At 37.7% G+C, this 15,801-nt stretch overlaps 1 protein-coding gene across 1 annotated transcript; it reads left to right on the top strand.

The window, feature by feature from the left end:
• The first annotated feature begins 40 nt into the window (after positions 1 to 40).
• LOC146461391 (uncharacterized) lies at positions 41 to 14,495 on the top strand. Its single transcript, XM_085087010.1, has 4 exons — positions 41 to 194; positions 6,983 to 7,316; positions 12,249 to 12,299; positions 13,188 to 14,495. Exons 1-4 carry the CDS (start codon positions 93 to 95, stop codon positions 13,289 to 13,291), a joined length of 591 nt encoding a protein of 196 aa, XP_084943136.1. The 5' UTR covers positions 41 to 92; the 3' UTR covers positions 13,292 to 14,495.
• Positions 14,496 to 15,801: the final 1,306 nt, after the last annotated feature.

A 15,801-nucleotide genomic window follows, 5' to 3' on the forward strand; every position in this document is an offset into this window, starting at 1 on the left:
TTTACGTCATTATTTATTGACCAATCAGCAGTTTTTGCGCTCTGTCGTGGTTTTAGGCGTGGATTCACCTCCTAGCGTCGCGTCAGCGCAAAATGGACGTCCAAGGAGTGTATTTTGGATACGTCAGGGACGAGTATCCAATGTGTTATGGTGTGTCTTTCTCCCAAACTCGATTTCATCCAGAATTCATCGAAGTAAGGCAACATGAGACATTATCTTTTTATTGATATATTTTGTTACAGTGTTACATCAACTGGTTTTTTCGCCAAGTTGTCTGTTCTCCAACGCAGATGATAGTGATGAATCAGCTGCACTAAATTGAAATAATGCTGAGCAAATCCCGAATTAACTATCACTATACTACAGAAGAAAAACACAAAAATTTCTCGTTCTTTAAGCGTGAGCACGACTCGACGTTGGCGAAACTACTCGTTGGCGAAAAAAACGTAACCCTCGTTACAGTTATGTAGCGCGTTTTTAAATCTCGTTATAGTTTACAGTGTACTGGTGGCATGTGTAGCGTACGGTTCAGTTATTCACCCTGACGAAGTTAAGGCCGGGTTATTCTGGTCGAAATGTAGGTGGCAGAAGAATTTATGTCTAGATCTAAATGTTCTTTGAACTGTTTTCACGAGGGAACAGACATATTGTGATTTATTATTCAACACATTGTGATATGGTCATTGCGAGCTCAATATATGTCGTCCGCACACAACAGATATCCTGCGATATACGTAGTTTTCATGCGTCCGGGAGAAAAATGGCAGAGCGCTTTCAAAAAGTAACGACCTCGGAAGAACACCAAACTATAAATAACGCTGTTTTATACTGAACACAACAAAGACAACCAAGGTTGCTGTTAAATAAGAATTGTAATCGTTTGTACAAAATCTTTTACTGCTTTCCTTTCTATTTATGAACTGGCAAATTAAGCTTACAGTTCAGCAAAAACGTATGTTAAAGTATTGTTTTTGAAACACTTTTGGATTGTCCCGTATTCTAGGGCTCAGAAATTACAAACAGTGGATGTATTTCCTTAGATTGGTTCTCGCAACCGTTAAACAGAGATCTCGACTCGTCTTGAAGAGATGGAGAAAACCACCTGAAAAAAATCCGAGCTTGCACTGAAGTGCCTCGAGAAATTTTAGCTTTCTGGCAGACAAAAAGATAGACGGTGTACAAAGTAATTATTCCTAGAAACATCAGATCTAGACCCACTTGAAAAACCGTTTAGTTTCATAAAAGATCCAGAGTTCTTGCAAGCAACAAGGCACTAGATGCGTTTGTCAAAACACTGAGGAAAGATCATGAAATTGCGTGCGTAGTAAACAAAGAAACACTCACCCGAGAAATCGTTGAAAAGCTTTTCCAGTCTTTTAGCTCAGCCCAGCTGACACAACAAATTCTTCGCAGCTTCAAAATACTGTTTGGTTTTAGCTTTTGAGGCTAGAGATTTGTAGAAAATTTTGCCGGAGCGATTGGCACACAACACGAGTACTCAATTTTTTAACTTGATGCAAAACGCTCTCGATTTCATTCAAACTTGAACAAAGCTGCCACTTTCATTCATCCCGGTCGGCACGTGGGAAAATGTTACAAGTTTCTTTTTTCTGTTTTTTTTTTTTTTTTTGACAAATTAGATCGCCTTCAGCTTTTCTGCCATAAACCCGTCTGTGCTTTGTTATCAATGTGTTCAATAATAAAACAATTATCCTGCTCAATCTTGTGGAATTAATCGCCTGATTTTAGCCAACTCGGCCTACGGCCTCGTCGGCTAAGTATCAGGCGATATTCCGCACGATTTCGCAGGATAATTGTTAAATACATCCAACGGACGAACAACAGCAAGACTTTATCAACCGCGTGGGGCATGAGCCCCAGCGGTTCGTGTTCTGCAGTCTATTTATTTTATTTATTTTTAACCGCGCGGGGCATGAGCCCCAGCAGTTCGTCTTCTGCAAGCCGTGTATTTTTTTTTTTTAGTTTTGTCGGTTAATCAGGGCCCGGGCCTCTACCTCGGCCAACAATGGCTGGGCTTCGCTTCTAGCAATTGGTAATTTAATTTGATTAAGATATTCATATTAATTTATTAATTACTAGTGTCAGTCAATAGTTATCTGTGTGAGGGGGTAGGGGGTGTGGAACATTTGACCATACGCACTAAGAAAAACAAGACGTGGATCTACGTTACTTTTAATTTTTAATTATGAGAACGGGCATATATTTGTTTCAAGAGAGCATCTGCTTTCCTTGTGGTAGTATTTATTCTAGAACAAGATGTTTTTACCTCTACGCATGCGCATAACGTTGGTCCACGTTCTCAGCTGTATCCCAGTGTTGTTTCTCTAAAAGGTGAGTTCAACAGGTTTTGGGATTTTCAAGTCTCCAAGAAGTGAAGTATTTATTTTTGCTGCTCAGAGAAACAGCTTCCATCGCAAAGTAAATACAGTTTCAAACCTTTATTTGTAATTATATATGCAAAACTTTCCAGCGTGAATTTTCACACGGCCGTGCTAAAAATAGCTGTGGATGCCTCAAACTGTGTGGCACGCTTGACTGAGCACCAGAGAAAATTCAGCGGGCAGTGTTTTTCCTTTTGCTCAATATAACTGTTATTTTGCACGTGGTTTTATATTTTAAGGCGGGAATGTTTTTTATCTAATAGGAATATATCCTGTGTTCGTGTTTTTTAAACCGCCAATGCTTCTATTCGGGAATTCATAATTTATTGCCGAGTAATGTGACAATGGGAGCATGCCTTGGCACATTTTGATTACGTCATTGATAAGGGGAAAACCCCGCTCGTTCGATTTCGGCGTGAGTCACGCATGCTCCAGATATATTTGTCATTCGTGCAGGTACTTTTGCTAAAGCTACTTGTCAATATTTCGTTTAAGGTAAACAAGAAAAATTAAATTCCACGCGGTTCACCTTCCCTATAGAAGGTAGATCTTGTTTGTTCTATAAACACTGCAAATGTAGGTAAGATTTCCGCACAGCCCCATACATTATGCGATAGTTCGAATAGCAAAAGTAGGTTTCAAGCCTGGATTGGAAAAAAATTTCCACTTGATAAGACAAATCGTTTATTACGTTGGGGGGGGGGGGGGGGGGCGATGGTTTTTCAAAACATTTTGTGTTTCAAAAGATGAGTAGCACAATCACCATGCCCATTTGGGGGTGGTAGGAAAACTTTCATTGATTTATTCTATCAAACATCTTCAATAAAGCTAGATTTTTGCATAAAGCTGTGGTTGACATTGTTAATTACCATAAAAGTGTAAAAAGGGTAAACTACATTTTTATTTTTGAAAAAATAACGGGAAAAGATGAGAAAATGGGCAAATTTTGACTGTAACTCGTAACGCAATCTTCGCGGTAAAAATTTTCAAAAACATTTTTCATAAAAAAGGAAGCTTGTATGGCCAAACGGATTATACCTAGTGATAACACACAATAAACAATACATTTGAGCAAAATTTCAACATTTCCAGTTTATCAAAACACATTTAAAGGATTCATCTTTCTGGAGTATCCTTCCTGTAACGCTGCGTTGAAGAATTTAGAGGTTCACTATGTTGTTGTCCGTAGTAGAGCTCAAGTTGATATCTGAGGGAATAAAAACATATCAACTAAATGCTCATACTTAATGTTTTAACATAGGGAAAAATCAGTCAAAGGCATCAACTATAAGCAGAGAAATGATAGCTCAAAGAAGTCGCTACGGTTTATTGAAACGCAATTACGCAATAATATTTTTTGAGGACTCACCTTTTAATTCACCGCCGTGATCCAAACAAGGTACAATCGGGTTAGGAAACCGAGCGGATCTGAATGCTCACAAGTTCCCCTTGTTATTTCCATACTCTCATCCTCATAGCTTTGAAAACGGCCAAAATATTACCTTTTGATTGAGTCGCTACGTTTTTCGTGATGTTGACGCCATATTGAAAGCGGAGTACGGCCATTAACCCCGCTAAGAGCGTTTGGAAATCTGCAGTTTACTTCGCAAAGACGCCATGCTTTCGTGTCGAAGAAAAAGCTTAGTAACCTCTCCTGATATGAATGTTACAGGGGAGGCCTGAGACATTTTTCAGGGAAATTAATTTTTCTGGATATTGAGCAATCTTCATGTTGTAAAGAGGGGTAGAAAGACAGTGTTTAGAGTGCCAGTAGATCTGAATGAGGAGATATTAGCCTCTATGTAGTCCAAAAGATCTGTTTAGAGGTCAAAACATTCCATTTTTACTTTTTACTTGTACCAGTGAACACAAAATTGGTAATTTGTAGGAAAGACCACGCCCGCAAGGGGGTAAATTAAAAATTCAGTTTAACAAGACAAAAATGTAATATTTTCCTAAAAATCAGTAAGATTTGTAAGTATGAGTTTCAAATAAACCAAAAGAAGTGATTATACCCCAAAATTAAAAATTTCATTATTTTCCGGCATGTTACAGAAATGGGTACGGTGATTGTGCTACTCATCAAAACTGAACCCCCCCCCCCCCCCCCCAAAAAAAAATATTGTCATATAAAAATAAGACCCCACTTTTTAATTCTTATTTTAAAAAGTGTACCCTCCCCCCCGACCAGGCCATAATTCTCTCCTTTCTTTCTTACACATGCAGACTTTTTATTTTGTTTACATAGTAGCCTGTTCCAGGCTCTCAGATAGTCGAGGGCATTTGTGAAAAAGCAGGGGATCAACATCGCTGCTAAGTTCAGCCAAATTTTTAGGCTCTTATTTAATGTGTTTAGCTGATTGTGGACATCATATGTAGCTATTCTCAATGAGCTTCACTGAATACTCTAGTAAATTTCCTTTTTTTACCACACTCAAACCATAGCACAAAACACAGCGCTGTCTCGATGTCACTTGTTTCTCAAGACCAGTACCGCATAACAACAGTTGCAGATGTTGTCATTGACATATTTCGTTAATTAGTAGTGTACCATCATCATCGCTCCTTTTTTTTTTACAAGAAACTGGTTTTTTTTTCACAAGGCTGTAACGGGACTTCAGTGACGCTCAGTGGGACAAAAAATTGACGGTGAATGTGAATTTTGTTGGGAGGGTCCGGGGGCATGTTCCCCCGGGAAATTTTGAGTCTGAGTTCTCAGAAATGCCATTTCCTGCATTCTGAGTCACTTTCATGCTTCGTCAGTTTTTAAATATTATCAGTTAACAACGAACTCCGAGAATTTTTCCTTTTTGAGTTATTTTCGTGAAAAATAACAATATGTCAGCGCAAGTGGGCTATGTGAAGTTCAGTTTTTCATTCATGTATGTTTCAGTGTATGTTTGTATGTCACACCAATCAGATTGGAGCTATTATCAAGGTCAAGAACCAATCAAATCGTTTCTTATAAAGTATGAATATTTGAGGCTTGAGATTCGATTTACAGCCATCTTTGTTTTTTATATATAGTTGAGCGTTGTTGGACTCATTTCGCCGTTTCTGAGGCTCAAAATGGCAGCTGACAACTTACGGTTATAAATTTCAAATAAACACCCGCCCGGAAATTTTTGTCGTGGCTTTAGATAATATTAGCAGATGAATTTAATTGCGGCTAGTTTTGAATAAAAGTACTGTCGCACTTTGAAAGTGTACCGAGGTTAGTAACAGTGGCTTCAATTTTGTCGGAAGCGAATTTTGTTCTCAAAAGGTATGTGCAGCTTGATATTCATTTGTGAGTTGTTTCAATTAGAACTGAGTATTGTTCGCCCAAAGTAACATGTAATAATTATTTCGAAGTAAAACTATTAATGTTTTCGTTTTAAACAACTTAGATTCAACGGATTCACAAGATCACGCAAAAATAAACACCAGCAGTGTCTTACGATGTCGAAGAAAATTCGTTGGCTTCTATTACAGTGCGGATAACATCAAGTTTGCATATTGTCGGTTTCTAAAGTGGGGTCGGCAGAATGTTGCAATATGTTTCAAGAACAAGTAAACAGCTACGTTTCTCATATGAGGGAGGCACTGGTATCAAAATAAATCACACATAGAAATGTTTTTTGTTGTTGTTGTTGTTTGTCAATTTAGATGTTTTAATGTCAAGACGGCCTGTTGTTTATATGGTCAATTTTTTTTTTCTGAAAAACTGGCCAAATCTCAGTAAGAAAGGGGTTCGACTTATAGCCAAGTATTTGCGCCAAAAAATAATTATTGTAAGAGTGAAGATTCAATGTATACTCAACTATAAGCCGAGCAATTTTCAACAAACACTTCGCTCTTAGCCGCAGAATTAATCCGCAATTCTTGTAAAAAATAAGAAAAGCAAGATTTTGTCTAATTTTGACCGTATCAGAAACTGACCAATCAGAAAAATAACTGTAATATAATAATAACTGTCGGTCATCGGACAATGTCCCACCAAAATTTGCCAATGTGCGATGAAATCGCAATGTCCCACCAAAATTTGCCAATGTCCGATGAAATCGCATCCTTGGTCGGACATTTTGTCCGGCCAAATTTTTGTATCAACATTTGACTATATCATTTACAAATAAAATTTGCCTTTTTTATACGCTACTCTTTCAAATGTACCTTTGTGGTTAGGTCCGACCAAATTTTCCTTTTGTCCGACCAAAATGGTGCCCTAGTCGGACACATGTCCTTTCAAGGTAAAAAATTTATTTGTAGCCCTGCTTTATGGAACGTTCTTCATGTAAGCCTCCGCATGATCACATGTATTTCTACTTATCTTTTTAAATTAGCTTTAAATATTTCTTAGATATGTATATATAAACAAATATTGTAGTGATTATTTTTAAATTTTATGGTAGATTTTTTGGTTATTTATTGTTGTAATGCACTTTTGATCACCTAGTAAAAAGCGCACTATAATTATTATTTTAAATTATATTATTAAAATCTTCAATAACAAATTAAATTAGCAGTACATGTACAGTGCAATAATTTATGGACAAGAATGCTATAAATCTTATTAAGTGAGATACCATTTCTTCTTATAGGGTTCATCCGAAGGTTCCTTTCATTTCTTAAAATTTAATGAGCTATTCCCTTTGGACAAGGAGTTTGCAAGGGAAAATGTTGAGCCTGAAAAACAAGAAGCCTACAAGTCATACGATCAGGCTTTCAAGCGACTTACAGATGATGTTATTTCAGCCACAGTCAAAGTGGGAGTGGATACTAAAGAAAGAGACTTAAATGTCAAAATTGCCCAAAATATCTTTCTTCCACTCCTTGGTCAAAATGGGTACTGTTTAATGAACAAGGACCATAAGGTCAATGGAGTTGCAGGGTTGAAAACACCTGCCGATTGCAAAGTGGATGGACTTTATATAGGTAGGTACACCACTGCTTTGTTTTTCACCAACTGAAGCTTCTTGTAAATATCTAGCCTACATAGCTGGCTGTTTCATTGTTTTATTCAACACTGAACTCAATACAATATCATCATGGTCCATTACTGTGATTTTTAATTCGCTAAATCCATGGTAGTTCCTCAGTATGGTGACTGTCTACTTTGGAATGGAACCGGTCCATGAACTTTATACGAGCAAACTATCTATGGAGTTTGAAATGCTTACTACCATTTGCGCTCAGCCGTGAAGCCTGACCGTTTCTTCACACATGTTTACTTTTCAAAGCTGACAGTTTCCCAGACAACTGTGGTGACTAAACAAATGGAAATGTTCGTTTGGAGCATGGAACTGTGCATGTTTGTCAAACAAACATTGCATGTTTTGATCACCTAGGTTTGCGCGACAGGAGAGATTCATCTATCTGTAGTACTTTACATGTATATTCGTTCATCTGTGTTACAGATATGTCCGAGTTAGTTTAAATCAATTAAGGTAATCTATGACTATTACCGTATTTTCTCGATTAAACGCCGGACCCCGAGTAAACGCCGGGTCAAAACTGCTAATTTTTAAATAAACGCCGGGGGCGTTTGTTCAAGGTCCCGGCGTTTAATTTAGGTCACGGCATTTATTTGCGTCGAGCCAACAACTACAGATATTCACTAGAAAAGCACTTCTATGGCACGTTCTGTACGGTATACTGCTTTAATTTGTTATTTTAATAAATGCTTAACAAACAAGTCTGGCGTAACATTAACTGCGATGTATGCTGTACACCAAAACAAAATTGAAAATATATAGCAATGTTCACGTTCCTGTCGTTATGGCTGACGCACTCTCTTTCTTTTGTTGTAGTGCTCGCTGTCTCTAAAATTGCGAGGATCCCTCCAGCGTTTGTTTATTAGTTGTTTTAGCCTTGTCAAAAAATGATGAAAATTTTACTTCATTAATAAACGGCGGAACCCGATTAAACGCCGGGTTCAAATAAATGCTGGGTCCGTAAGGCCAAGTTTTAAATAAACGCCGGGGGCGTTTAATCGAGAAAATACGGTATTTTTTTTTCTTAATGAAATCTTGAAGTGATAAAAGCTTTTGAAGCAAATTTGTAGCTGTTTTCTTTTGATTAATGCTGGGCTATGTAACACAAAGTGATTTGAAGCTGCCATGTAATGGCAGGACACGAGTCAATCAGTCAGCGTGTTGATTTAAGATTACCTGAGAGTAATCGCTAAATATAAACTAAAATATAACCAATGGGCAGACCTCAGCGTGACATTTATTTATTAAGGTAGTAGAACTGGTATAAGGTCAAAAATAAACCATACCTAAAAATTCAGTTTTTCAAAAGATATTTATGAGTGAAGAACAAATGCAAGAGATGAGGGTTTGTTTTAAGCTAGGAGCGGAGAAAATAAAGGCCGAAATTGGTTGCTACGAGCGCCTTTTTGCGATGTTAATAATTAGCGGTCTGCAATCCGAGTCGATATGACATTGCGTTGACAGCTATTTTACACAAATTCAGTTTTCGTCATGCAATCCTGTCTTCACAGTTCTAGCGAAATTGAAGGGAAAAGTGGGAATATTTCTTTGGTACAACATCTTCCCTTTTAACTTCTGGACATTTCCTAATTCCAATGCTTTGTTTAGCCCTTCAAAGTCTACAAGGAAGCTGTTTTGATGTCTGACCCTCGCTGAGTCAAAGCCAAAACGCAGCATGAAGTCTCTTTCGCAACAGCGTTGCTATGCGTTTCGCAATAGCACTGTGCACTAATGACGTCACGAGATTTCACACCCCGTCGAGACTCAGACAAACAAAGTCATATTCTGTAAGAGATGTAGGGAAAAACATGTGAATGGCGAGCAGTTCGCTTCGATCTTTAACGGTTTTAACCGACGAAGACGACGTTCCTGGCTCTAAATTCGAAAGAGAACCACGGGAATACACAGTTGAGCAACTAAAACGGTGGCTAAAGTGCAGGGGCTTGAAATTAAGCGGTAAACGCGAGAACTCATCTCTATCATTTCTCAGGAATCGGCAACTGAAGAGATCCACAAAACCGCGGTCTTGCCTGACCATTGCCTAAAATGCCACAGAATTTACTAACGGCTGAAGGACTCGTAGCAGTCCCTGGCCAGAGCAACACAGACGAATTGCGTCAGTAATCAGTCTAATTAAGGTGTAATCAAAGCACAGAAGGAAATTACTAAGCTCCTGCAACATAAACACAAACCTGACAGTTTCAGAACAGAGCGGAGCGATAACAAAAACACAGCCGTAACTAAAGCGGCCTTTAGCCCTCAAATTAACGCATTGTAGAGCTTTTAAAGAAGCTACAATGCTGATCAAGAGACAAATGACTGTGATAAGTAACACAACGTCTTGCCACAAAAGCACTAAATAGCCGGACCCAGCAATACAAAAGCTGCAAGGTCTGATAATGATTATTTATACACGGTTCAAATCCTCTCCTTACAAAGATAAAAAGAGAGGCTATACTGCCGCAAGACACACTGAAATCAGTGTCTTGCGGCAGTAGAGCCTCTCTTTTTATCTTTGTAAGGATAGGATTTGAACCAAATGCCACAAACGGCATAAGAACGACAGTCGCTACACAAAGAGGTCAATTAGATAGAACACAAAACCCAGTCGTGACCTTTGAGATAAAAATACAAAACATGAGACATTTAAGCACGTGGCTTTGTTCAGTTACTATCGCGCAAATCCTCCAAATCATAAATGGCATTTAATAAGAAGAAAATACAGCGCTAAAAGAAAATTTACAGGGAGCACTGCTCATACAAGAGAGGGCGTTTCTTAAAAGACATACTCGTTATAGCAAAACTATAACTGAACATGGCTAAAAAACGCGAGTGGGAGTCGCGCAGGTCTATCTTCTTTCCTTTTTACACTAGTTATGTTTTTCTCCGTAAAGAAATTGTGTTGGTTTCGGAAATGGAATGAATACTTTCTTCCCTGATTGCTCAACCTTTTTGAGGGATTTCGGCCACTTGTCAGGATACCTCACGTCTGTTTTGCATTCACCCCAACTGCAGTGTTTGGTGGTTACCATTTCGGTCCGTCTTGGACGCTAACTGCGCGATTTCACCAAGTTTTTCGCTTTTTGGCATTGCTACGGCAGTATTCGCTCCTACATTTTCCTTTATCACATCCCAATGTTTGTCTGAGTCTGCGCGGGGGGTCTCATGGGATCTAATGTGACAAAATCTATTTTTAGTAATAGTGCACAGCGCTATTGTTTACGCCACCAGGTTTTTTTACGACAGCAATTGGAAAAATCCCTAGATTTTGCGTAGCAATTGTGTTAATGTTCCCATGGACACATTGAACAGCGGTCTACCTATGAGAATTCAATATGGCGTAGCAAAAAACAAGCATTCGAGGGCGAATTTTGCTGATTAAAATTGCTTATTTCGCTGCTGTGACAGACAACATAGAAAAGTACCTGCAATTAAACGGTGTAGAATTATCAGATCTCCGTAAAATTTGCACCGTTTGTTTGTGTTATGTTGGGGAAACGTTGTTTAAATACCCGGTATGAACGAGACATTTAAGTCAAAATTATGGTTGTTCAAAGTTGAAGGACACATAAAAATATATCTAACCCTATATCTTCGTAAATAAATACCAGCATACCCCGTATTTTAAGGTGATTAGATGTTTTTGTCATAAATCAGCCCCAAATTAAATTATTTCCGTAACTATCAAAGGAAAACAGTAAACCGGCAATCTCTAGTTTTATGAGCCCGCAATTAATTTCCAAATTCACACCTAAGGTGTGAAAATTGACACCTCGGACATGGATTTAGTAAGCCTATGTAGTTTTTATTTCAAAAAGTCCTTGTACATCTGTGAAATTTATTCTCAAAACGGACCTGTTTATAGCAGTTCTACCACCTTAAATTATGTAAAGAAAATTTATTTTCATATAAAGAGAAGCCCAAGTACATGCAATTATGAATCTAGTTGTTCCTGAAATACTACATGCTACTGGAGAAATAAGAATTATGCAAATCAGGGAAAAACATGGCAGGCGCTTGTTGCACTAGCCTCCCACACAGTCGTTTTTAGAGGCTAGCAAAACACTTTAGCCCCTAAAAGTGACTGCATAGGAGGCTATTGCCACTCTATCTAGATCTCTCATTTTTTGCATTGCATGCTAAGAAAAAATAGACACTGCTTGCTCGCTTGTGGCTGTTTACACTGTCTGTGATCATATTACGTTCAAAAAGTAAAAAGGTAGTGAAATGTTTCCTTAGACAAAATACTGTGGAGTCCCGATTTCTCGAACCCTTAATTTTTTTTTGATACTCCTTATAACTCGAAGCAAAAGTCGTTTCTCTTCTTTAGTCAAAGACTGCATTTTTACCCTCGATTCCTCGAACCAATTTTTGTTTCCCTTGGAGGTTAGAAAAATCGGGATTCCACTGTAATAAAAAAGTAAAAGGTGTAGCACAGTGTCACATTTGAGACATAAATTATCTTCTTTTCTTTTACTACAACTGTAATTTTTCATGCAGAATAATTGTTCAACACACTAAGAGCAATATATTTTTTGCGTCGAGCCATGGCCCATACAGGGAGCTTATCTTAAGTAACTAGGAGTATTTTACTTCCCCCTGGATGAAAAGCTAGTCCATCACAGGGTTCCCCTTTACCATTATTTTGCTGGTACACATTTGTGCCTCGGGTGGAGTCTAAGCACTGTGAAAGTAGATATCTTGCCCAAGAAAACAACACAATGATCCAGGCCAGGGCTTGAACTTGGACTGTACGATTCAGAGTTCAGTAAATTACATCATAAAACCCTAAGATGAATAAATAAATAAATAAATAAATATGATAGCCAGTTACATGACTGTATACTTAAATTAGTAACATTTATCCTTATAGGTTATGAAGGTGCATTATTTGGAGAACCAGACTGGTTTGCTTGTCCAAGAGGTATGTCAGTGTTAAAAAACTCAAACTTATTGCCTGTGGCAACTAAAAAATTAAGCTTTCAATGGTAGACTTTGAATTTATATTTTTCATAAGAAATTGATTTCAAGCTTGTTGGCCTTGCTGAATTTGTTCAGCATCAATTTTTCACATGAAGCAAAGTTATGTCATTGAATAACGGACAAAAGTTGTGTTGAAGAAACTTGTTTGCATTTAACCTTTTGGAACTGTTTTCTTCACCCCAAGCATCATTTCTTCGTCAATTTGTTATGGGCCTGGACCTTCTATACAATGTACTTGCAGGAAAGATGTAGAGTTTAACCTCCTTTTCATTCAACCCCATGCATTCTGTTTTCCAAAATGAAGAGGTCTCTTGCTAATTGGGAAAAAATTCCTTGTGGGGTGAGGCTGAAGGCAGTGCATAGTGACTTAAGATTTTGTCTGCCAAGAGCTTAGCCATAGAGGGTGATATTTTCTCTTGCAGTTTAACCTAAAATGGACTTCGAAGAAGTCTACATGTATATACTTAATGACCAACTGTCATTTTTGCTTTGAAATTTTGTAATTTCACCACGATTCTAGCTTGTGATGAAATTGTTTAACTAGATTTGTACACACCAGGCTACTCCCCCTGTTACATGACAACGTCTAACTTATCTCCACACCACCAAGATAATTAATTCCAGCACTTCTAGCTTTGTCTGGATCTTCAAGTCACATATTACTCAATAGACATCTAGATACAGTAGTCACTCAAGAAGGCAATATAATAATGTGTAACCATGTGTCCTCAGGCATTGTATCTATCTGGTAAACAAGCAAAAAGTGGTCTATTTGAAGGAGTTTACTTTATACAAGTCATGTATAGACTTTAAATATTTATTATTGCAGATTCTGAAGATTGTTGTGTTGCTGGAATAGGTAAATACAGTGATTACTTTCCTGAAAATAGAGCGACCACACTGTCTAGGACTCTTAAGTTTTATAATAATTAATAATAATTTACATTTTTAAAGCGCTAAAATTATAAAATATTTTGAAGCGCTTTACAGCATATTAACTAAAGGTATTAAAACAATTAAACGATAAAATATTAAAAATATTAAAAACATTACAAATATATATATATATATATATCAGTTATCGGTTATCAGAAATCTCATCAGATGAAGAAGTCTTCAAAAAAGCGGCACCACCCTACCAAGAAGCACTGCGGAAAAGCGGTTATTCATACACCCTCAAATTCAACCCACCACAACAACAATCGCGAGAATCAACTAACACTGAAAAGAAAAAGAGGCAGAGGAACATAATATGGTTCAACCCACCATTTAGTAAAAACGTCCAAACTAATATCGGAAAAGAATTCCTAAATTTAATTAAGAAATGCTTCCCTCCCAACCACAAATTAAGAAAGCTTTTCAACAGAAATAACCTTAAGCTGAGCTACAGTTGTTCACCCAACATAAAACAGATCATCGATGGACACAACAAAACTATTCTAAGACAGAACACGCAACCTGAAGAAAGTACCACCAACAAATCCTGCAACTGCAGAGAGCCAAGCAAATGCCCTTTAAAAGGAGAATGCCTAGTCAAAGACGTAGTGTACCAAGCCACCGTCAGCACTGCAGAAAGCTTAGAAACATACGTCGGCCTTACCGCCACGGAGTTCAAGACGCGATGGCGAAACCACCAAATGTCATTCAAACATGAGAACAAAAGAAATGACACTGAACTAAGCAAACATCTGTGGCTGCTAAAAGATCAAAAGAAAGACTTCTCAATCTCCTGGAAAATCCTAGCCAAGGCTAAATCCTACACTAATCTTACCAAACGATGTAACCTTTGTAACACCGAGAAATTCTATATTTTATATAAACCAGACATGGCAACGCTCAACAAACGCAATGAACTCCTGTCAACTTGCAGACACAAGCGAAAGTTTCTCCTCAAGTTCAACCGCATCCCTAAGGACAAACCATAGACTTACAAATATAGCTTCCTATTGTTTTCTACTTTTGAATTTTCTATTTTGTAACGGTTCTTGTAACGGTTTTTGTCAATATCCTATTACTGATGTATATAAACCCCAGTGATGCTACAGTGTATATAGAATTTAACTGATGAGTACACCAACTCCTCGTTGGTCCACGAAACAGTTCTGTATTAAAGTCTATATGAAACGATATTGAGTAGACAAGTATTGTTATATATATATATATATAGAAACATATATATATATATATATATATATATAGAAAGACTGTGTTTTGATTTTTCCGTATTACAGTGCTCGATACATAAAAGTAGAGCGTATTATATCGAAAATAAAGAAAATAAAGAAAGAATATATATATATATATATATACCTGAATTTTTGAAAAGATGGCTCCAGAAATATTGCCTTATGTTAGTTTCTCTTGTGAGATTTTGCTTTTTTATTTATTTATTTATTTATTTTTTGCATTTTTTTATTCTAAGTCAATAAGAAAAAAATATAAAGGGTCATTAGCAGATATTTATAAAATCAAAATATTTCTCTCCCCCCCCCCCCCCTCCCTGCCTCCCTGTTTTGCTAACCTAGCCCCACTCTCTCTCTCAAACGTCTTTTAACCACGCAACGATTTGGCTTTGAATTCGGCGCGCGCTCTGAGATCAGAACTAAGTCATTAGACCTAGCGTTTCGTTTGGCTTCCTGAAGCAAAGTTTTCCTGAGGACATCATTAAGTCTAATGAGGGAACAAGTCTTATGAGTGCAGCGTCCTGCCTCGTCCAACGTGCTGCTTATTTAGTTCTTTTTTAAGCTAAACGGGAAACTTTCAGTTACTCGGGCGTGAACTGTAAAGGGTAGTATGTTGTGTGCTTTGCTTGAGGAGGTGACAGTCTTTGGCTTTAAAAAGTAGGTCTTAGGGATGATTTCTTTTCGGCCAACGTGAAATTTCCGCGAATTTGTTACCCAGCCAAAGACTTAGTAGAACTTCAGTTAGTATGGAAAACACTAGCAAGGATGGGCAAGGATTTTGTCTTCAAAAAGCGTGAGTTTGAAAAGCTATTCGATTATTTTTCACCCTTATAACTGTAGCGTCGTTAGGCTAGTGATCGATTAGTCAAGAAGTGCGATTGTGGGTGGTATTTCCGCTCTCGAGTTTCATAAATACGTAGTTTCCTGCAGATGTTCGGTCGCCGTGATCCTAGTTCGCGTGCAGCATGAATCTAGTATCAACATAAAAAATCAATTTGAAACGCTGTCTTTCTCTCAAGAAGCCGATCCTGTTGAAGAAAGCTAGACTTGAGCGCTAAAAGACCGGGTTTTGGGCGAGATTTTCGATGCGTTGGCGCGGTTAATCATCGCTAAATTCTGACACATTTTGTAGGAAGTTCACAGGTCATGTTTCATTTCACGCAGATGTTTTTAATTAGTGTCATGTCTAATTCCAAAGAAAAGCCTCTTTCGTTTTTCTCTCCCATACTATTCTTTGACCTTGCTTAAAATCTTGTGATA

Source organism: Pavona decussata, unplaced genomic scaffold, assembly GCF_977016875.1.
Source record: "Pavona decussata unplaced genomic scaffold, jaPavDecu1.1 SCAFFOLD_199, whole genome shotgun sequence".
In the NCBI taxonomy this organism is placed as follows: domain Eukaryota; kingdom Metazoa; phylum Cnidaria; class Anthozoa; order Scleractinia; family Agariciidae; genus Pavona; species Pavona decussata.

Excerpts from the sequence above, each read along its gene's own strand:
- LOC146461391 (XM_085087010.1), top strand. The coding sequence starts at position 93 with ATGGACGTCCAAGGAGTGTATTTTGGATACGTCAGGGACGAGTATCCA. Across the intron at positions 195-6,982 it reads TTCATCCAGAATTCATCGAA|GGTTCATCCGAAGGTTCCTT; the intron begins GTAAGGCAACAT and ends TTCTTCTTATAG. Across the intron at positions 12,300-13,187 it reads CTGGTTTGCTTGTCCAAGAG|ATTCTGAAGATTGTTGTGTT; the intron begins GTATGTCAGTGT and ends TTATTATTGCAG.